Source organism: Brienomyrus brachyistius, chromosome 21 (assembly GCF_023856365.1).
Source record: "Brienomyrus brachyistius isolate T26 chromosome 21, BBRACH_0.4, whole genome shotgun sequence".
Lineage (NCBI taxonomy): Eukaryota > Metazoa > Chordata > Actinopteri > Osteoglossiformes > Mormyridae > Brienomyrus > Brienomyrus brachyistius.
This window is the reverse complement of record NC_064553.1, coordinates 12,259,357-12,282,481: the sequence shown is the minus strand read 5'-3', so window position 1 is coordinate 12,282,481 and position 23,125 is coordinate 12,259,357. Positions and strand designations below refer to the sequence as shown.

Genomic DNA, 23,125 nt, shown 5'->3' with positions numbered 1-23,125 from the left:
GAAGTTTGAGTTGCCCTCAAAACTCAAAAATCTAGTGCAGTAAGTTGCCTTGAAATTTTAAGTTGTCTTAACTGTCTCCGTTTTACAGTATATCTATTTTGATAAGTCACCAAACCCCATCTGTCCATTTCTCAATTATTTTTGTGGACTTTCAGTGTTCTGGGCTTCATGAGAACATGGTGAATCTAGCGGCGCCATAAAACCAGTGTGTGGCTTTTATAAAAGCTGCTTCATGTCTGAAATATATGGCCAGTAAATATTTAAAGATATCGGTAATGTTTATTTAAGTACTTCAATGCAGCGTTTTAAAAGTTAACTGTCTGTCCGTGTGTGTGTGTTTTTCGGGCTATAAAATCAAGATATTGTAATGACTTAGGTCCTCACGAAGACAGTAATGCACGGGACGGTGGGGATGGTGTGGCCGAAACATCAGAGTTGCCCGTTGGTGGTGCGCTGAAATCAACAATTATTTAGCTTATAAATATTGAAGCGCTGGGCAGACCGAGGTATTGTGAGCGAAGCGAAGAAGAAGACTTACGTAGCGGATTTCAACAAAGATTTCATTGCAGTCCGAAGCAGGACTGTAACAGACCCCGCCCTCCTAATGAACACCGAACCCAAATACACAGCGGAAACACGCCGATTAATTTTGTGATACACCATACCGTGTAGTCTGGTGCTCTACATTTACTTTTGGAATCAGGAATGCTCGATATAATTTGAAAACACCATTAGAAGTGTGTATAGACGGCGAAAAGACGTTTTGAATGATGTATTGCTGCTTTTTCACAAGTCACACGGGGGTCACAATATCTGACATCAAGTAAAAAAAGTCACCCCTTTACCATAGAGCATGTAGAGCTGACCTGTACATCCTAGTAATTAATTATGTACAGGCTTTTTACCATTTGCCACTTTTTGCTTGTTTTTGTTTGAAGTTTTTATTTGTTTGTATTCAAAATGACGTTATCTTTTTCGAAGTGCCGGTTTTGACGTCTCTGAGATTCTAAAAGACGTAATAATCGTCACGTGACAAGAGTTCTTATATACGTAGTTCACCGCAATACTTGGCATTTGTATGAAAATGAACTCAGGAGGTTGGTGTGTTTTGAGAGCTGGTGAAGACTACAGACGTCGACAAGGTACGTAACCCCCCCCCCCCATCCGAAATGTGTACTTTAAACCTGCAAATCAGCTATAAAGAAATCCACTTGTCCTTTTGTTTTTGAAAAACTCAAATATATCCTTTGCCTTCTTCGTTTTTTTTCCCTATATGGTGGAAGCCTGCTTATCTCACAGTACTTTTTATACAGTAGTTAAACACTGATGGTATGTTGTTCAGACCCAAAATGATCTCTTCGTCTCTTTCTCCATAGCAATGGCAATGCCTTCAGTGCTCCATATCCTCCTCATCTTTTCCCTGGTGGGCCACAGCTTTGCAGAGGATGAGGCTTCTCCTCGAGGCTGTGGCTCCCTCCTAAGAGGCCATTCACCAACCTGTGCGACCTGGACGCAGTGTGGGGTGTAGCGGTGGCAGTGGCGGCAGGCGTGGCGGTCCTGGCCTCGCTGATCCTGGCCCTGGTGCTGTTGTGCCGCCTGCGACGCATCACAGAGCCTGAGGCTCGCAGCGGAGTGGCACCTCTGATCCTGCTCCTAGCCACCATTATCATGCTCTCTGCTCTCAGCTTTGTCCATGTCATGGAGAGTGAAGAGCATGTGTGCATTGTCCGACACTCCCTCTGGGGGGCACTCTTACTCCTTAGCATTGCATACCAAGCGACCCAGGGTGTGCGATTGCTCCGGTGCCCCTGCTTCAGGGCCATGGCGGGGGTGGCGATAGGCCTGGCTGTAGTGCTGGGTCTTGCTAGTGTTGAGTGGATCCTGGCGATTGCACTACACCCAGGCCTGCCCGTTTGTCAGTATCAGCCGCTGCGCATCAGCTTGGTCTGCATATACATGGTGACCCTGGTGTTGGCAGTACCAATTGCCTTGACCCGTGGCCTGACTCGGGGGCAGTCACAGTGGAAATGTAGAATTGTCAGCCTGTTTATTATGTGCTACATCTCTGCTGTGGTGTGGGCCATATTTTTTACGTACCAGCTATACAACAAATCGCTTCCTGTCCAGTCCCCTAACAAGGAAGACGAGATGCTGGCAAAGATGCTGGTGGTGCAGACCTGGCTGCTGCTGGTGCTCCATGCCACTCCTGAAGCTCATGCCTGCCTGCGCTCAGCCTCACAGCCTTCGGGTCTGGTTGATATTGCCATGCAGGCCCAGCCCCGCTCGAGGGAAGCCAGTGTGGAAGAGGGCCTTCCCCTGTTCCCCCAGCCCAGTGTAGAGAGCCAGGGCTCTCCATCGCGCAGCAGCTCAGGTACAGTACTTTCTTTTTTTACTACATTGACCTACTGTTTGTGTGTTTGAGAGAGAGCATGACCTTCACTATTTCCTCCCACTAAAACATGAAGCTGGTTCAGAAAGTCAGTGGCCCAGCACATCCTTCCATATGGAGATGAGCAGCAACGCAGTGAGTGCATCTCCTCATTCAGCACCTCACACACATACACAATGAGGCAACCCAAACACTGCACTGAACATACAGATTTGGTCTACAGGCCTTTCCCTGTTCCTCAGACCTCACCTGACCAGATCCTAAATACCATGGATGCAGGTCAAATTAGAACTGGGCTGCACCCCCATCAGTCCGAGTTACATCATGCTGTTTAGGGGGTGCATGTATACACAAGTAGCCCTCAGCAATCCCAGTCAAAACTTTTAAGTGTCACCACTGAACTGCTGAAGGATGTTTATAAGGTCAGTAAATACTTGTTTCTCATCTGCAGGAGCCCATGCCCTCCACCGGAAGATCTCATATTTGGCATACACAGTCATCGGGATTTTGAGGGGGGTGGTGGCTCTGCTCGATTGGCCATGGACCAGCTGCTGCTCCCCACTGGACATCTGCAAGAATATAATACTTACATGATTAAAATATATATATTTTTATGACCATCTGTGTAATTGGTGTGTTTTGTTGCTAAAGGGTTAAATAAGCATTTATTTGTATTCACTATATGAAATATGAGAAGATTCTTTAGTATTAATTTGTATTTTATATCCACAAATTAATATAAATTTACAAAAGCCAGGGTTCCCACGGTCATGGCAAACATGGAAAAGTTTTGAAATTATTTTTCTAGGCACTGAATTAATTTTGGAATTCTTGGACTGAGAGGAAAAATTTTGGAAACTAGTCGTAGCCTTGATCATTTTTGTTTCCCGCTGCTTTCTGCAACGCGCTAACGGAAATGTACGAGCGGAAGTCAATAGTTAACTACCTTAGTAAACACCTGTTTCTGCTCAGATTTCGTATATTTCAGATCGCTGCTTTTTTGATCGCTATTCCAGTTTTTATTGTTTTATTTTTTTGCATGTATTTAAATTTTATTGATCACAGTTTCCTGTTTTTGAGTCCGTTTGCCACTACCAATCATAATTATTTCAATATCGGAATTAATTTTCTTAATGATTGAACGGTATTTGCACATTGGCAAAAGTCGTCCACCGTCTTTGTTTATTTGGTAAGCAGATTGGCTATTATTGTACCGAAAATTGTAATATTACTATCTGAAACTGCATGATCATCAAATCAAAGCAAACTTGTGGATTTTGGAAATTTTTCTTATGGTACTGGAAAAGTTTTGGAAAAGTTATGTAAATTCATTCTGCCAGAATTGGGGGAGCCTGTAAAGCTTTCATTTTATTTAGCATTATTTCAGTACAAATCTAGAACTGCAGAAATGGGATTCGGGAAGGAATCATTCCAGCACAATAATATAGTTGTAGGGTGGGGGTCAGTTCTTCCTGTAGAGGAACTCACAGCCCAGATTAGACTCCAAGTATATGTCAGCTTATTTCACCTGAAGAATGAAAATGATATTAGGTGAAGTAAAAGTGATACAAATTAGAAAATAGCAGAACCTCACTGTCACGATCGCGGTCGAGCAAAGCGGCGATCGTGCGGGCAGGCGTGCGAAGAACAGGCAAACGAGTCCAAATCGGGGCAATACTCTGGGTTTAATAGGGGAATCGGGTCTTGGGAACACTGACAGGTACAATCCACACCATAACCACAATGACGGACAAGGGAGACAAGCAAGACTAAGACTTAAATAGGACAAGACTGATCAAAGTAATCGGACACAGCTGGAGACGATCAGGGAAGCACATGCGGGTAATCAGGGGGCGTGGCACACACGAGGAGCGGACGAGCCGGGCATGACACTCACTTTGGTACTGTATATTTTAAAAAATTCACAAAGTGTCTGAAGTTTAATAATAATTATTTTAATAATTGAGGAACCAAGCACACAGAAAGCTGAGGCTGGTCACAATTCTGAAATCCATGCTGTATGTATTTTCACATAAAGAGAGGCAGAAAGGGCCCAAACAGTAAAACATATAGGCTTCTAGGATTCCTCTTGAGGATTCAGCTATAAACAACTGTAGAAGTATTTATGGAAGCAATTTTTTTTCCTGCTGTGTCAACCTGCAGCTGGATCAGTAGGACATTTTAGGAAGAACATGTTAGGACAGATAAATGTATACAAGGTGTCACGGGACAATTAAAAGTCATAAAACGTCTTAAAATTTGAGTTGAACCAATTAAGGCTTTCAAAATATGCCTTAACCAGGTCAGTGTTTTTGAGGTTGTAAATGTTCACAGTGGTCTCCCTGTGGTTTTGCTTCCTACAGTTTCAGTTACCAGCAGTCCAAAATTATTAAATGCGAATTTCCTGAAATAATTCATGTTTTAAATTGCGCCCCACTCCAAGTAACGTGCTGAAAAGCTCCAAAAGGTGGGTGTGTTTGCTAAATATGTGGAAAGGAAGGCTTCAGCGGACGTAGGAGACAAGGAGGCCAACGTACTTGTGTGATATATGCTAGAATGTTTATCAGACATAACAATGGAATCACCTTTACCAGATCCAGCAGGATGGATGAGGCGCTCCAACTCCTAGGTAACTATAACACTAGAAAATACAACAGAGTGTAAACTATAAAAGTATATTATTTTTCCTTTTAGGTAACCCCATTTTCTTTCCCACAGGTTCAAGGGTAAGAGTCAACAACTCCTCAGTGAAATAAGACACACACTAACAAAAGTTAACCTTACTGATACAGGTATATACAGAAATAATAAAAGCACATAAACCAACAGACGTCTGGTCTTTGTGGTTGTAAACCAAAGTAAATAAACTTTTCACTATAGTAAATCAAGAACATCAACAACAAAAATAAGTAGTGATTCCCTTCAAGAGGATTACTCGGGAATATATTCGAACGTATTCAAAGAAACAGGTTTCACATTTTATAGCGACATACAACAGTAGCTGGACTGTTTAGAGTAACATTACCAGTCTGAGGCAGTGAGCTGCGGCCCTGGAGGATGGCTGTACGGCAGGGCAAGGAAAAGTCCGTTCAAGCGTCCATATAACTCCGTCCCAGGCGAATATGACGGGCGTCACCATTCCGCGGCCCAGAGATTACCGCATACAACACTCAGTCTCACTGCAGTACCGATCAGAAGAAAAACGCCAAATATCCCTTATCGTAAGAAAACCCGTCTCCTCTTCCTGCTTATCACAGCGAAATGAGAGAGTCATTCCGCGCACTCAGGACAGTCTGAGCTCCCGGTCAGTTCGGTAACTCTGCCACGCGCTCTGTCGTCGGCTGCAGCGCCTCTTCCATTTGGCAAAAAAAACTCCTTACTGCGGTACAATTTCACCAATCCGCAACCGCATACAAGGTAAAGCGCAAACACGGCTTGTGCCCTAGTTTAGGTTTCTGGAGAAAGAAAAAAGAAGTCCCCCCCCCCATTTAACGCATAAGCGCGCGGACCCCACAAAGAAAACAGCCACCGATTTCCGTTTCTCCGGCCGCGCGCCTCCACCTTTTTGCCACACCCACGAAGGGCAGACATCGCTTGAACTTCTTGTGCCATAAGTAATCAAAACCAGCCATTTCCAGTGTGGGGCTGGACTGTGTATATTGCCAGCCGGGTGGTGGGTGTAACAACAAGCTGCATCAGCACATGCTTCCCAACCTGTGGCTTGTACTACGAAGCGGGGTTACTGGCTTATTAGGATAACTTGTCGAACCACAGTTTAAATGGACTTCGTATTCGTTCACGTACATTTTGCCCAGATTACTTTAAATCGGACAACTTACCCCGATAAGCCAGTAACCCTGCTTCGTAGTAAAGGCCACTGACATGACCTGATCTCAGGATGCACAACGTGTGGAACCTTGAGGCAGATGGACTACAACAGGGGTCTCCAACTCCGGTCCTAGAGAACTGCTATCCAGTAATCCTACCTTGCTTCTGATGAGCCACACCTATTCCTGGTATTTACCCAAAGCAGACCTGTGTAGCTCATCAGGCACCAGGTAGGATAGAAAACAACATCCATGCTCAATTACACATTCAAATTGGTAGAATTAATGGACTGTCCCTCACAAAAACTGTAACGTTTTAGTGGCTAAACTGCGTTTTCTACGCCTTTTCAGACAGGAGATTTGTTTGGCTATGCCTAGATTTTTTAAATACAATTTAGACAGCACAGAATCATTAACCTATTTTAACGCATTTATTTATACAACCACATATTTCCCACATTTTGACATCAGTGATGCAGTGAAGATACACTCTATTTCTTGACACCAACCCTTCCCATTAATCCGGGTTTGGGACCGACACCTAGTTGAGCTGGCTTGCTCACTTAAGTGACTGGGTTAGGTTAAACTATATATATATTTACAAAGACTACAATAAACATCCCGAAATATGTAGTCTAACTAAACGCAGTTTAAAGAAGGTAGTCTACCTGGCGAAACTGCAAACAAATTAAAAGGTCCACGGCATATAATCGGGATATATCCAAGCAGTTTTTAAGAACGTAACCTACGCGGCGAAATTGAATTACTTTCTGGACAAACAAACGCAACCAGGTATGAACATTACGCACCTTCCCAGTCTTAACGTATGTCATCAGACGGATGAGGACGTTAGACATCCTACCCATCATGCACTGCAGTTTTGTTGCAAATTCCTCAAACAGAAACACATTAAATACGAAAGGAACAGCTTAGTTTGACTTCAAAATATTTACTATGTATTGTAAATTAAGTGTTTTGTAGGGATTTTACAGATTTTGTTTTGAAATAATTAGAAATTACACCATACACCCACCATAATAAGAATGTATACAAAATATGAAAGATATATAAAATTGCAAGTCACGTAACGACTCTCATTATTCTATTCCAACTGTCAAGAGCTTCGGATGAATTATGTCAATATAAATTTATGTGTATTTATTATATGCGACGGTGCCCATTTTGCAGGGGGGAGGGCCTTCTCCGATCCAGGGTAGGGCCCGGACCCAGGGGCGGTGGCCCCGCCCGCCACACCTGTAGCTCCGCTCCTGACCGTAATACTTCAGTCAAAAATGTAGTACAAGGCTGATAGGCATGTTTCAGTATGCAGCGGAGCAGAGGTGGCGATTTCAGATCCAGAGAGTACAAATCCAGACCAAGATTTTGTTTCAACCAACCAGTTGGGTAGTCTGTGACTGTGACTCTTTATACTCAAGTGGTTGGTTGAAACAAAATCTGGGTCTGGATTTGTACTCTCTGGACCTGAAATCTCCACCTCTGCAGCGGAGTAGTACACATTTGTTTTGTACTATACAGGTAAATAATCAGGTCTTTCACAAACGTATCCCTGCTCGCTACAACCGCGAAGCTAAAGCTAACAAGACATATATTTAATACTACTGAAAAGAAAAAATGGAGACCGCAACTAAATTCGCTCCCTGCGTGCCCCATGTACAACCAGGGAAACAATAAACGAATGGCTGCTTCCGAATAGTATCCTTTCTGAATTAATGAAGATTAACCAAATAACAAGAGATTTGGATACCACATCCTTAAGTCAGAGAGCCTTTTGTACAATATTTATTTGTTTGTTTATACATACATACATTTATTTAATCAAGTTCGAACTATCCATCTATAGTCGCGCGTCGTAGAAATTACATGTAAATAAGATGCTGTACCCCATTTTGATCACAATCTATTCCCCCCATTACTAATAAAGAACTAACAAAACGACTTGTTCATCTTCCATTTTTAGGGTGGCGGTGTAGTTTCTTATGAAGTTACTTGTTGACTTTAACCTACGAGTTTTGAGTCTCACATGCTTATTTAACATTAAGGTCCTGTTATGCCGTGAAAAAGGGACACACGAAAGTGGCCAGAAGCTACAAAAGTTCTCGGTGAAGACCGCAAAGGAACTTGGAACCAGGGGCGGTTGCACAAAACATTTTTCTTAAAGTCTTACTTAGTTTCCTTACAATACAATCGGTTGCGACAAACACCTTTACGTTTTCCCCTTAGGGTTACTTAAAAATGTTCAAGGGAACAATTATGTGCAGGAAGTCGAATTCGCCACATTTGCTTGTTTTTGTTCGAAGTTTTCTTGCTTGTATTCAAAATGACGTTATCTCTTTCGAAGTGCCAATTTTGACGTTTCTGAGATTCTAGAAGACGTAATAATCGTCACGTGACAAGCGTTCTTAAATACGTAGTTCACCGCAGTACTTGGCATTTGTATGAAAATGAACTCAGGTGGTTGGTGTGTTTTGAGAGCTGGTGAAGACTACAGTCGTCGACAAGGTACGTAACCCCCCTATCCGAAATGTGTACATCAAACCTGCAAATTAGCTATAAAGTAATCCACTCCTCCTTTTCTTTTTGAAAGACTCAGATATATAAGAAAATTCTCTATTTGTTTTCCTAAACTGTAGAAGCCTGCTTATCTCACAGTACACTCTTTTGCAGTGGTTAAACACTTATAGTATGTTGCTGAGATGTCACAAAAGTGACAGGTGATGTGTCCTACATTGTGGTACACTGTTTATAATGGACTAACGCCTCTTCCACCCATAAAATGATTTTGTCGTCTCTCTCTGTTTCTGTCAGCAATGGCATTTCCCTCCTTCCTGCATATCCTCCTCATCTTCTCCCTGGTGGGCAGCGGCTTTGCCGAAGATGAGGCTTCTCCTCAAGGCTGTGGCTCTTTCCCGAAGAGGCCGCTGTGTAACCTGCATGCAGTGTGGGGCCAGGCAGTGACATTGGCGGCAGGCAACGGGGCCCTAGCCTCACTGATTCTGGCCCTGGTGCTGTTCTGCCGCCTGCGTCAAATCAGAGAGCCTGAGGCTCGCAGTGGGGTGGCACCGCTGCTCCTACTCCTCGCCACCGTCCTCATGCTCTGCGTCCTCAGTTTTACGTATGTCATCGAGCGGGACGACACTGTCTGCATTGCCCGGCACTCCCTCTGGGGGGCGCTGTTTGTCCTGGCCACAGCATGCCAAGCGACCCAGGGTGCGCAACTGCTCAAGTGCTCCGGTTTCAGACCCCTGGCAGGGGTGCTGATCGGCATGGCCATAATGCAGGGCATAGCCATTGTCGAATGGATCCTGGCAATTGCACTGCACCCGGGCCAGCCCGTCTGCCAGTACCAGCCGCCACATTTCAGCTTGGCCTGCATGTACGGGCTGGCCCTGCTCCTAGCACTGCCATTGACCTTGGCCTGTGGCTTGTTTCAGGGGCAGCCACAGTGGAGATGCCGGGCCTTGTGTCTGCTCCTCATGAGCGTCGCTTCTTTCCTTATTTGGGTATTCTATTTACTCTACAACTTCAAAAAAGTGTTTCCTGGCCAGTCCTCCAGCTGGAAGGACCAGTTACAGGCAGAGGTACTGGTGGCACAGGCCTGGCTGCTGCTGGTTCTCCATGTCGCTCCTCAAGCTCATGCCTGCCTGCGCCCAGCCCCGCAGCCCTCTGGTACAGATGATGTTCGGGAGCAGGCCCAGCCCCGCCTGAGGGAGGCCAGTATAGAGGAGGGCCTTCCCCTGTCCCCCCAGCCCAGTGTAGAGAGCCTGGGCTCTCCATCACGCAGCAGCTCAGGTACAGTACTTTCTGTTTTACTACATTGACCTACTGTTTGTGTGTTTGAGAGAGAGCATGACCTTCACTATTTCCTCCCACTCTTACATGAAGCTGGTTCAGAAAGTCAGTGGCCCAGCACATCCTTCCATATGGAGATGAGCAGCAATGCAGTGAGTGCATCTCCTCATTCAGCACCTCACACACAGACACAAGGAGGCAACCCAAACATACAGGTTTGGTCTACAGGCCTTTCCCTGTTCCTCAGACCTCACCTGACCAGAGCCTAAATACCATGGATGCAGGTCAAATTAGAACTGGGCTGCACCCCCATCAGTCCGAGTTACATCATGCTGTTTAGGGGGTGCATGTATACACAAGTAGCCCTCAGCAATCCCAGTCAAAACTTTTAAGTGTCACCACTGAACTGCTGAAGGATGTTTATAAGGTCAGTAAATACTTGTCTCTCAACTGCAGGAGCCCATGCCCTCCACCTCCACCGGAATATATCACATTTGGCATATACAGAAATCGGGATTTTGAGCAGGATGGCTCGGCTCGATTGGACATTGACCAGCTGCTGCTCCCCACTGGACATCTGCAAGAATATAATACTTACATGATTAAAATATATATTTTTTATGACCATCTGTGTAATTGGTGTGTTTTGTTGCTAAAGGGTTAAATAAGCATTTATTTGTATTCACTATATGAAATATGAGAAGATTCTTTAGTATTAATTTGTATTTTATATCCACAAATTAATATAAATTTACAAAAGCCAGGGTTCCCACGGTCATGGCAAACATGGAAAAGTTTTGAAATACCTTAGTAAAACTACTGAAAACTACCTTAGTAAACACCTGTTTCTGCTCAGATTTCGTATATTTCAGATCGCTGCTTTTTTGCTCGCTATTCCATTTTTTATTGTTTTATTTGTTTGCACGTATTTAAATTTTATTGATCACAGTTTCCTGTTTTTGAGTCCGTTTGCCTCTACCAATCATAATTATTTCAATATCGGAATTAATTTTCTTAATAATTGAACGGTATTTGCATATTGGCAAACGTTGTCCACCGTCTTTGTTTATTTGGTAAGCAGATTGGCTATTATTGTACCGAAAATTGTAATATTACTATCTGAAACTGCATGATCATCAAATCAAAGCAAACTTGTGGATTTTGGAAATTTTTCTTATGGTACTGGAAAAGTTTTGGAAAAGTTATGTAAATTCATTCTGCCAGAATTGGGGGAGCCTGTAAAGCTTTCATTTTATTTAGCATTATTTCAGTACAAATCTAGAACTGCAGAAATGGGATTCGGGAAGGAATCATTTCAGCACAATAATATAGTTGTAGGGTGGGGGTCAGTTCTTCCTGTAGAGGAACTCACAGCCCAGATTAGACTCCAAGTAGATGTCATCTTATTTCACCTGAAGAATGAAAATGATATTATTAGGTGAAGTAAAAGTGATACAAATTAGAAAATAGCAGAACCTCACTGTCACGATCGCGGTCGAGCAAACGGCGATCGTGGGGGCAGGCGTGCGAAGAACAGGCAAACGAGTCCAAATCGGGGCAATACTCGGGGTTTAATAGGGGAATCGGGTCTTGGGAACACTGACAGGTACAATCCACACCATAACCACAATGACGGACAAGGGAGACAAGCAAGACTAAGACTTAAATAGGACAAGACTGATCAAAGTAATCGGACACAGCTGGAGACGATCAGGGAAGCACATGCGGGTAATCAGGGGGCGTGGCACACACGAGGAGCGGACGAGCCGGGCATGACACTCACTTTGGTATTGTATATTTTAAAAAATTCACAAAGTGTCTGAAGTTTAATAATAATTATTTTAATAATTGAGGAACCAAGCACACAGAAAGCTGAGGCTGGTCACAATTCTGGAATCCATGCTGTATGTATAGTGAAATAATGTATTTTCACATAAAAAGAGGCAGAAAGGGCCCAAACAGTAAAACATATAGGCTCCTAGGATTCCTCTGGAGATGATTCAGCTATAAACAACTGTAGAAGTATTTATGGAAGTAAATTTTTCTCCTGCTGTGTCAACCTGCAGCTGGAAGTGGAAGAATGTATTATAGTAGAGAAATGTATACTGGCCCGTAAAAAGTCTTATAACGTCTTAAACTTAAGTTGAACTAATTAAGGCATTGAAAATATGTGTCAAATTGATTACATCTGAATTTTTTTGAGGCCATCCATATTCACAGTGGTTTCCCCTTATCAGTGGTATAACTTCCCATGGTTTCAGTTACCTGCATACCTGTCTGAAATATTAAATGGAAAATTCCAGAAATTATTCTACGTTGTGTAGTACCCACTTCAGTTATCAGGTTGACTATCACCATATATGGCAAGCCAAATTGTCTTTTGTTAGTATATGGCTTACACATCATGACTTAATTGTTACTAATAAAAATAAGAGTCTTACTAGTAAAAATGCAGTTTTGTGAATGCATTTGCTTGGACTTACTATATTGCCCGTAGGTGTGAATGGGCACCCCATGGCAAAAAAAATTTTGATCTGCTGGTGCAAAACCCCCCTCCCCCTGATTGGTGAATTTTACTAAAACCACTCCCACCTCCATCATGATTGGAAAATACCACTGGCAACCTTGAGCTGCAATTAGCATATTATTGAAGTTCCATTGTTTGTAATCCCCTCTCGTTTCCCTTTCGGCACCAAAAAAACAGCACAAATTCCCCCTTTAATCCCATATTATGGTCCATAATAATATAAATGCACACTCACTTAGTACTTTATTAGGAACATGTGTGTTCATGCAGTTAATAAATCAGCCAATCACGCGGCTACAGTGCAATGGATAACATCACACAGATTCGGGTCAGGGGCTTCAGTTCATGTTCACATCAAGCACCGCAATGAGGAAAAATGTTATCTCGTGATTTTGAACATGCATCTGAGGATGCACAACATGTGTAACCTGGAGGGAGATTGGCTACAACAGCAGAAGACCATATCAAGTTACACTACTGTCAGCCGAAAACGTAAAGCTGAGGCTGCAGTGGGCACTGGCTGTTATACCTCGTGTTCGTAAAACGTGTTTGTGAATAAATATTAAAAACTACAAAAAAAGATCCCTTTGTTTCCCGTGTTCCCTTTTCCCGTTCCCTGGTTATCTCATCTTCCCCTCTCCCTTTCCCTTACCTTTCTGTCCATCCTCAACCCTAGACTGGGGATCGTAACAGTATACTGTATAGCTGTCATATTGCTGAAACTATAGCAGTTCTCTAGGTTGTATATACACAGAGTGAGGTGAGATCTTCCAAATCTCATGAATGAAACCACAGCATTTCAGTGGGTGGCACTGTGGCCACACGTGTGACATCTAACTAGAGGTGTGAGACTGTGCAAACTCTTATTTCCTCCTGCATTTCCTGAATCTCAAACTCTTAAGCAGAACTGGTGCCTGTAAAGTGTCCGTGATGTGTGCACTGATGTGGAGGGTAAATGTGGGTAAACGCTGTTCACACGCCCTTTTTAATTGCAAAGCAAGGTTCACTCTATATATGATCGTTTGCTCACCTGTCATTCTGCAATTTTAAAAAGATTGAGTCAAATATACTCTGTGCCGTTCTCTGAATTAGCCTGCAATGGCAAACCACACTAACCCTTTCCACAAACTGGCACACTACCCCCCCCCCCCAGACATTTTGCAAGAATCACAAATCCCACCCCACCCCCCAAAAAAACACATAGAGATTGAAAATGGTACACAGGCCAAGTATTTATTTTTCAGTAAATAAACTAACGTTAGTTATCATTGCGTACTGTAGCATGCAGGTTGATACCTTTTGCAATAAAGGTTAGTTGGCTAATAGACATAACATTAAATAAGCATCTGAATCCATACAAGTTTATTTCCATTTTTTCTAGCTGGGCACAAACTTATCAATTTCCACACTCAGGGTTTGTGTCATAGAAGGGCATCCGCAGATGATGCCCCCTCAAATGAGGCATTGTGCTCCCCCCCGAAGAGCCAACAACTAGGGACACCATCTTTATGTTTTATTTAATTTCAGTTTTATTTTTTCAATAAAGGCGTTCATCCTAAAACTATTGCTATTGATCATCTGCTTATCCAACACTTCGCCACCGATCAATAACTTTTATCCTCGCCTAGCACTGTGTGGTATATTAAACTTTTACGTTATATCGGTCTATTGTCAAAATGAGATATAGGGTAATACAATACCCTTTATATCAATATACTTTTATTGCTTGTTAAAATTAGGGCTATATTAAAGATTTTAACAGGAGCCAATAGTATTCCTTTCTCGAGATAAGCAATGCTGTACCTCTGGTCGTGACATTGCACACACTCTTCGAATCCGCAGCTAAAAAAATCAAGTTGCTTAGCGTCTAATGGAGAAACCGATGGAACCAAAATCCAAAGAATCAGTCTTTCTTGGTTCATTCCAAAGACAAACAGCTCACAGGTTAAAAATATCATAATTTGTAACATTTTGTTTTATTTTGTTGAAGCGTAATAACTTACAGTAACATGAGGATCTTCCTAGTGATTCTGCACACTTTCCATGCTTGTCAGGCTTCTGCTTTAAGAGGTATTTACCAAAGATTTTAAAATTTAGTTTTTTGTTCATAAACATTCAATGTCATAAACTGATTTTAAAAAATTCTGTTGGTAGATATTGTGGAGTGATAAATTTATAGCAAGGCTGTTTTATTGGACTCATGCAACACAGATATTGGCCTAGGCATAATTTATTCCATCCATCCGTTATCATAAGCTCTTAATCTCCACTGGGGTCACAGGTGGGCCTGGAGCTTATTGCAGTAACCAACACACCATAGGCCACTCACCCAATTACAGGGCCAATTTAGACACGCCAATCAACCTGCCCTGCTCACTTATTGGACTGTTAGAGGAAACCAGAGCCCCCAGCGTTTTCACAGGAAGAGGAGCGAACTCCACACAGAAAGGACCCGGGACCGAACCCAGGTCTTTATTTTGTCTTTATTTTGAAATGTCTGTTTGCAGTAGTGGAAATTGTCTATATGGTTGTGGTGGGGCGTCGATTGACCATGAAAGGTCTGATTCGTAATACAGTACAGGCTGTGTGGTACGTCGTTCCATGACAATGAGCCTCTGCAGAAAACGCTGCCAACGTCACGTCTCAATGATTGGTCACTATGCCGTCGTCATGTTGAAACTTCACCATATTGGATACTTTCTGTCCAATCAGAGCGGTCTGTTTCTAGTCATCGCTTTAATTTAGTGAGTGTATAGCAACTGAAAAATGGCCCCCACAGCGTCAAAAAAAGGTCTTTGGTCCTCACAATGTATACGCATACACACTGTAGTGTTTTGCTATTCTGGCTAAAAATACCTAGAAATAGTGTGTGGTCCAGAATGCCCCCTTACGCTCCATGATGATGATGATTTGGTTTTAATGATAGTGCAGTCCTGCTTATATGTCAGATAGTTTATCTTAATTTTTTTAGTGGCATGTAAGGGTGTCCACGAATATGTATAGCCTACCCAACTTTTCTTGTAGCACTAAACCACTGCCCTATTTTTTCTGGGTTGGACTCCTGTACAGGAGAAGCAGATTTAAAAGATGAGTGTACGGGCTAAACCCAGTCTTTATAAGAGAGCATCACAACATGTCAGTAATTTTCACAGGGGGTTCACTATCGCTTTTTAAGCCCACGACCTTATCGTGCTTGATGTCTCTGAATCCGGTATCTGCTTGCACTTACAGTAGGGGGGGGGGGGGGGGGGGGGGGGTTAGGGGGCACAGGAGGGAAGTGGAGAATATTCAACAATCACGGAGCCGCATGCGTTTCTTTTCGAATTGGTGGCGTGTGCATTTAAGCACAGCCTGAAGGTCACGCCCTAAGCGGCATGACCTAAATAAAACAAGCAGCAGGAAGTGGACGGGGGCACTTACAGCCAATGCCTTCTTCACATTTCCTATCTGCCATCCTCATAGGCAATGTGGGTTACAGCTTCATCACCACTGCACTTTCATTCTTGTGCGGGAGATAATTTAAATGTTCAGCTTGTGATGGCGTCTTACCTGGACTGCATTTTCCTGCTCCCCCCCCCCCCCCCAACATCATACATGGCGGGGGAGGTGGGTGGTCATACGATGATGGTGCTCGCATCAGTACAGTTTTCTGGGCCAGAAGATTATGCTGCCAAGCTGTAGACTCGGCCCACCAGCTTAAGGAACCAAACAAGTAACCTCCCGTTAATGCGGCGATGTCACTTCTTTAACTTGGATAATTAGAACGAGAATTTTGGACAGATCTATAATCAAAAGGCCTTAGAATGGGCCGCCCCTGTTTCACCCTCGAAAAACTATTTATATTAATGGATTCATTATCTAGCTACTGCATATGGATGGGTAAAGTCCATCCATCCATTTTCCAAACCGCTTATCCTATTGGGTCGCGGGGGGTCCGGAGCCTATCCCGGAATCAATGGGCACGAGGCAGGGAACAACCCAGGATGGGGGGCCAGCCCATCGCAGGGCACACTCACACACCATTCACTCACGCATGCACACCTATGGGCAATTCAGCAACTCCAATTAGCCTCAGCATGTTTTTGGACTGTGGGGGGAAACCGGAGTACCCGGAGGAAACCCCACGACGACACGGGGAGAACATGCAAACTCCGCACACATGTGACCCAGGCGGAGACTCGAACCCGGGTCCCAGAGGTGTGAGGCGACAGTGCTAACCACTGCACCACCATGCCGCCCCGGATGGGTAAAGTGTGGAATGGAATATCTGGTGTTTCCTGTTTCCTGACAGTAGCAAAGACACCATAGTTATTAACGGTAACTGCTGAAAGCGGCGAGCGCTTTGCTGCAGTATGACATCTGTTTAAATGTTCATGCTAAAAAGCACAACCGGCTCTTGTGGTCTGGTTTCCTTGCACTGCCTCAAACCTTCACTTCTCTTCACACTCCTGTGGTCATGCTGTGTTAACTGACCTCATTGAAATAATAAGCAAGTTCCCGTTCTAGAAAAAAACACTAAGCACAAGCATAATGCACAGAACATTTTTTATTGGTTAAAACTCATATCACAAGCTTATTAATAAAAGTGCTAGTTAATATAATATAAAATATAAGTCTTTAAAACATGCCACCGTTTATCATGTGGACAGCTAATATGAGCCATACATATTAGATTTGACCAAAGTAGCATGGTATTAGTATTTGAGGCCAAGTTCAATCTTGCGACCTTCCAGTAATAGGCACAGAGGTTTAGCCCACTGATCCGCACACTTACATAGCCATTGTCTCACCACTTATCCTATACAGGTTAACTGGTGGAGCTGCAGAACAGGGCAAACACACACAATCATATGGCAATTTAAAGATGACTTTGGACTGTAGGTGCAGAAGATCCTGGAGGAGTCCGTGTTAAATTTGAGAAAATTTAATTTAAGCCAGTCTCAGTTTGCACCCAGGTGTCAGTAGTAAGCTGATCACTGACATGACCAAAACGGAAAAGGAGGTTACATCAGACACATACTACTGAAGCTGCGAATGATATGTCTTTCGAGATAATTATCTCGTTGTCTTGCAAGAACAACATAAAACAATAATTGCAAACATAGACATCCCCGGCTTCCATTGTATGTGCGTGTGAGTGTTTCATGCTATTTGTGCAACTGAGGGTAGAAGACAGTAGTGCTGGTTGTTGCCGGGGGGGTGGGTAAGGGGGGAGGGGAAAAGGAGGACAAAGGGGCTAAAATGAGGACACCCAACAGCAGTCTGGACACAGCGCTGGAAAACCAGGGTGTCCGGACAACATCCGGATGAGTCCTCACCCTTGGCTATTGCTACTGAATCTGCGCTGCATGCCCTTCCCCCCAAAAAAAAAAAATTTAGAACTCCTCTCCACATGCTCATCACATAAGAGATTAACTGGAAAAATAATGGATCAGTACAATAGCGCTGAGAAGAAAGGCTTCTCTTGAATCTGTTTTTACTACAGCTGGCAAAGCGCACCACAACCTGTGCACAAAGCAGAGTCCCTCTGAAGCGAAGCAGAGTGCCATGTAGAAGCAAGCAACATCCTACAAGCTCAATGCAAACAACAGTTTTAAATAAATGCTAGAGCTTGAGGAGACAGCAAGGCGCGGATATTGCATGGCTTTTGCCAGTGGTACAGACAAGCCCTAGCCAAGTTGGAAAGTAATTCACTCCTGAAAGGCATTTAACTCATTTAATAGGCTTTACCGAGCAAAACAGAATCACAATAATTGAATTTTAAAATGATAAAATTATAATTATATATATGTATATTTATATACAAAAGTTCAGTACACATACACTATTAACCCGAGCAGATGCTGGCTTATGTTTTTAGGCCACTGGTCTGGACAGGCTTCCGCCCCCCAAGCTTGGTGAGGGCCTCCAGGGACTTGGGGCTCGGGGCCTGACACGGTTTGTCCTGGTACCGGTTGAGGCAGGTGACCTGATTTCGCTTGCGGTCCGGTACCTGGCTGCGGGGCTGAGCTCGACTGAAGGGGCGACGAGCACGTGGAATGTTGGCATAGGTCACATCTTCTAAAGGAAAGACGAGAAAAGATCAAAGAGCTGACAACTGGATGATGGCAGTGAAATCCAACGAAACGGGTTTGTATAAGTGCTGCAGTGGAAGGGAACAGAAACAATGCTTGCAGAAGAAGGAGCTTCTCTTAACCACACAATCAGAAGAAGAACTTTTATTTACAAACTCCTGGGAACTGAACTTGCAGCCTATTGGTCACAAAGTCTGTTCTTAAACTATTACTCTAAGATTTACTGCAATAAAGGTTTGCTGCAATAAAGAATGTAGATGGGCCAATCCATATGTGTGTTACGTTGCACCGAGAAATTAAGTTGGGAGCTGTCATGTGTTGTGCTACCCTTCTCAACACGCATAGTGGTTAATGGTAATGCACCTCTCCATGGCGGTTTAAGTGTAATTTCTCCTACTGCTAACTCCTTGGACAGGTACCTCCAATGTTCTGTTATAAAGAATCTTTTGCAGAATCAGCACTAGAACAATGGCCTACCTTTGGGCCTCTTCTTCCAGCAATAGATGGACAATCCCAACATCATGCCGGTCAGCAGAAAAGCTATTCCTACTCCCACTCCCAGCCAGATCTCCCAGCCTGGACATGGAGAAGAGGACTTGTGTTGATTTCAGGACCATATGAAGGCAAAACAGGGACCATGTGAGGATTAAAGCACATGAGAAATATTCCATAAAACCAACAGTGTTTGAGCCTGAAATAAGGCCAAGTTTAAAAATAAACTTGTGCATAACAAGACCGAATGCATTCATGTCCGAATGATGGGACTCGAGTACCATTGCTCTGAATTCTTGCATGGAATAGGCTGACAAAAAAATCTGACTTTAAAATCATGGTCAATTCAAAATAAATATATGATCTTGTGGTGTCATAGTCTGTGTACTGACAAAATAAATGTTTCAGATCTTTCCTGTTACAGAGCAAGCATACAGAACAAACTCTATGACCTCACTGCAGCTCTGTCCTGTCTTCCCGAAACGTGTGCAAATACAGACACACAAAGAGAACTTCTACTTTACCCTCTGTGGCTGGAGACGAAGTTTCTGTGGGGGAAGAGGTAAAGGAAGACTTTTTACTGTCACGCAATGCTTACAGTCAGTCAGTTTAGAAACCTTGCATAGAATAAATATATGATCTTGTGGTGTCATAGTCTGTGTACTGACAAAATAAATGTTTCAGATCTTTCCTGTTACAGAGCAAGCATACAGAACAAACTCTATGACCTCACTGCAGCTCTGTCCTGTCTTCCCAAAACGTGTGCAAATACAGACACACAAAGAGAACTTCTACTTTACCCTCTGTGGCTGGAGACGAAGTTTCTGTGGGGGAAGAGGTAAAGGAAGACTTTTTACTGTCACGCAATGCTTACAGTCAGTCAGTTTAGAAACCTTGCATAGAATAAATACATGATGTATGTGGGCTAATTAATACACCATAAATCCATGTAGAAATTAAATTAAAAAAATTCTTTCACTCTTATTTTTCCAGTCTCATGTGTTGCTATTATGGAATATTGTTTACTATACAACGTAAAACATAACCATTATGACATTGTTAAAAAGCATAACAAATACTCATAATGAAGTCATTACAATGTAATCATCATAATGTAATCAACACAATGTAATCGACTGAGTATGTATCTGCAGCTTATTTTAGCCTCAGAGCTTCTATTAGCTATGTTATGTTAGCCCTGATTGTATGAATATCCACCTTTTTTTAGTGTTGCAGTTTTTCACCACGTTGAAGGATGAATATATTATCAACCCTTTCGTTAGACATTGTGCGACAAGCTGAAGCTGCCAAGGTTTGCTACCGAAGGGAAGGGTTTCGCCTGAGTTCACGGCTGAGTATTTTTAAGAAACCAACTAGAGACGGTCGCGCCACAATTATGTTCGGCCGAGGGATCAAACAGTAAAAGAAATGACCGACAAATTTATCACCTAGGGGTGTGGATCAAGGGAGAAAACAATGATTGAGAATGGTTGAGGGAATGATGATGCTTAAGTGATGAGATAAGAACTTGTATAAAAATTCCTGTAAAAGAGTATTGGACACACTTGCCAGTATCCATCCTTGGTTGTAACCTCATTGTAGCAATAAAGACTGAATTTGGATCTACATGAGTGGCTTCTGACTTCTGATTTGGCGGGGAAGGAAAAACCACAACCCTATAACATACTGTGGATAGGAAATCACAGGGCGGTCTGTTACACACACATACTTTGCCTTTTACCAATTATAACGTTTGTTCCATTGCCAGAGCAGTTATCCAGGGTTGGGATCTCCACTGTCACCTCACAGAAGTAGATCCCTTGATTGTTGAAGTTAGTATTCATTAGAGTCAGTTTGGACCAACTGTGTCCCACCTCCTCGTACACCAGCTCTTTGGGGTCCCCATCATCTGATACGTTTATTCTATTGTCTCGAAACGTGGAGGACACCTGCACACGGTCTGCCTGGGATCCATTACTATGAGACCAGGTCACTCGAACCCTAGACTTGTCTGGCACCTGGAAGGTGCAGTTGAGTGTCAGGGAGTCCCCGGTGGTGGCCCAGGATTCCTGAGGCTGGGACACTGTGCACCAGCCCACAGCAGCTTCCACACACGCCAACACTGTGACGATGGGGAAGAGAGGATATGTGTCAGAGAAGTTAATCACAGACAGAAAGCTGCATGTGCCTCTGAAATACAGACTTCTGGGCACGGTGGAGATGCTTTTTAATGTTAAAGGAGAGAAACATTAATTAAACTAACTAGACATGCAGACCAAGAACCTTAATCAGCTATATCAGTATAATATTCTGCGGCCATTTATGTTAACTGCTTATAATCCCCTCTTTGATTCAGGTAATTATTCCATGTGTAATGCAGGTAATGATTTATCATTTCTTGACATTTATTAAATCAGACGTGTTCTGTCGGTTTCTCCATCCCTGCTCATTCCAATCAAGGATGATGGATGACTGGAATGTCTGGAATGTCAAGGTTCATTTTCACAAGCCTCTTATTGTTTTGCAGAAGCCACGTTTGCATTTCTTTTCAGAGCTTCACCACACTTTTGGTTATTCGAACAGTAAATTCTATTGTTCTATGGTTGGACTAGATTTTAAAGGAAATGCTGTGACTATAACTTATGTTTTGTGCTTTTCTTTTTTTCAAATTCTGGATAGACTGTACTGTTGTAAATAATCAATCAATATATACATTATCAAAGCATCTGAATATATGTAATTGCTGCCATTTAATTAAAACAGAACAGAGCGAGAAGAAACACAGAGTCATAAGTAAGAGAATGTAAAAAATTCTAAAGAATATTACATATCATTTTCAACTCTTGAATTTCTCGCTGAAGATATGATATATAATTCAACTGCTGAACTACTTCCTGCTTCCTGTATAATATGAAATGCAGCATTTCTAAAAACCAAAAATGATTTGGTGCACGTGAGCGTAACACAAACTCTATAGAAGCGCTGATTGTGTCTTTACCTGTCATGAGTCCAACGGCTGTTTTGTGTCCCAGTTCCATTGCTGCAGTAAAGACAAGTGACTTTACTCGCTGTCTCTCTGCATGGTGTGTCTTCCCACGCTGATAAGCAGAGTGGAGGGCGTCCACATGAAGGGGGAGAGGGAGAGAACCACAAATGGCATGAAGGCATTTTTTTTCAGTCATGAAATGGCATCAGAATGGGGCAGTATCTTCTGTTGAGGTTCAAAGTGTGCGGTTCAAATGACTTAATACTGCTATTCTGTATTTTAGGTTGTGGCATGTGGGCGTGGTGCTTCATGTCAATTTCTGCGGGGAATCTGCTTCTGAGAAGAAATCAGGCCCAGAAAAAAGGAAATGGGTCTTCTCAATGTTCAGACAGAGTTGTGCACCCAATATATTAAAAGCCTTATGTGTCTGCATGTGTGTCTGTGTGGGTCAGATGTCCCCACAATGTGATAAAAAAACCTGTTATTTTGACATTGTGGGAACATTGTTTCGGTCCCCCCCCAGGGTAAATTCAATTTTATCAAAATCTGTGACTGCAATCAAAAAGCTAAAAATGCCAAAAGACAAGTACTTTGTGGGGCTTAGGGTTTTGCTCATAGAAATGAATGGATGGTCCCCACAAAGATATGAATATAAGTCTGTCTGTGTGTGTCTGTGTGTGTGGGGGGGCAGTTTGCTTAGATCAAATTTCGAGACCAAAATGTCTCCAAAGTATAGTAAAACCTGAAACTTCCTTACTTTTTGGGACATTTTTCAGGTCGCCATTTGAATAACCTTTTTTTTTTTTTTTAATCTGTGATTATGGAACTTATGGTTTGGTCTGGGTGGGGGTTAAGGTCTTCGTGATTGGGATGGAAGGTCCCTATTTAGATAGGTATACCAACATGGGTGTGTGTGTGTGTGTGTAACAGACCACCCTGTGATTTCCTATCCAGCATATGCCCAGATGTCAGTATCTATGTCAGCCTTGTACATACCCACAATGCACCTGAACACAGAGT

The 23,125-nt window shown here is 42.9% G+C and overlaps 2 protein-coding genes and 1 long non-coding RNA gene across 12 annotated transcripts; 1 reads left to right on the top strand and 2 right to left on the bottom strand.

Moving 5' to 3' along the window:
• Nucleotides 1-2,817: 2,817 nt before the first annotated feature.
• On the bottom strand, nucleotides 2,818-6,195 carry LOC125716584 (uncharacterized). Its single transcript, XR_007384358.1, has 3 exons — nucleotides 5,415-6,195; nucleotides 4,975-5,030; nucleotides 2,818-2,958 (listed from the first exon to the last, which is right to left on the bottom strand). It is a non-coding gene; the product is annotated as an uncharacterized LOC125716584 (long non-coding RNA).
• A 2,410-nt stretch (nucleotides 6,196-8,605) lies between these two features.
• On the top strand, nucleotides 8,606-10,651 carry LOC125716540 (G-protein coupled receptor family C group 5 member B-like). 2 transcript variants are annotated; one of them, XM_048988969.1, is made up of 4 exons: nucleotides 8,606-8,736; nucleotides 9,043-10,026; nucleotides 10,120-10,178; nucleotides 10,483-10,651. In XM_048988969.1, exons 1-4 carry the CDS (start codon nucleotides 8,673-8,675, stop codon nucleotides 10,546-10,548), a joined length of 1,173 nt encoding a protein of 390 aa, XP_048844926.1. In that variant the 5' UTR covers nucleotides 8,606-8,672; the 3' UTR covers nucleotides 10,549-10,651. The 2 variants fall into 2 exon arrangements, with proteins under 2 accessions (XP_048844926.1, XP_048844925.1); XM_048988968.1 differs by lacking the exon at nucleotides 10,120-10,178.
• A 6,433-nt stretch (nucleotides 10,652-17,084) lies between these two features.
• LOC125716555 (uncharacterized) lies at nucleotides 17,085-22,340 on the bottom strand. Of its 9 annotated transcripts, none has more exons than XM_048988997.1 (6): nucleotides 22,118-22,340; nucleotides 20,849-21,241; nucleotides 19,920-19,943; nucleotides 19,644-19,667; nucleotides 19,105-19,203; nucleotides 17,085-18,613 (listed from the first exon to the last, which is right to left on the bottom strand). In XM_048988997.1, exons 1-6 carry the CDS (start codon nucleotides 22,299-22,301, stop codon nucleotides 18,402-18,404), a joined length of 936 nt encoding a protein of 311 aa, XP_048844954.1. In that variant the 5' UTR covers nucleotides 22,302-22,340; the 3' UTR covers nucleotides 17,085-18,401. The 9 variants fall into 9 exon arrangements, with proteins under 9 accessions (XP_048844954.1, XP_048844955.1, XP_048844956.1 ...); XM_048988998.1 differs by having other exon boundaries at nucleotides 17,085-18,610; XM_048988999.1 differs by having other exon boundaries at nucleotides 20,861-21,241.
• Between the last annotated feature and the right edge of the window lie 785 nt (nucleotides 22,341-23,125).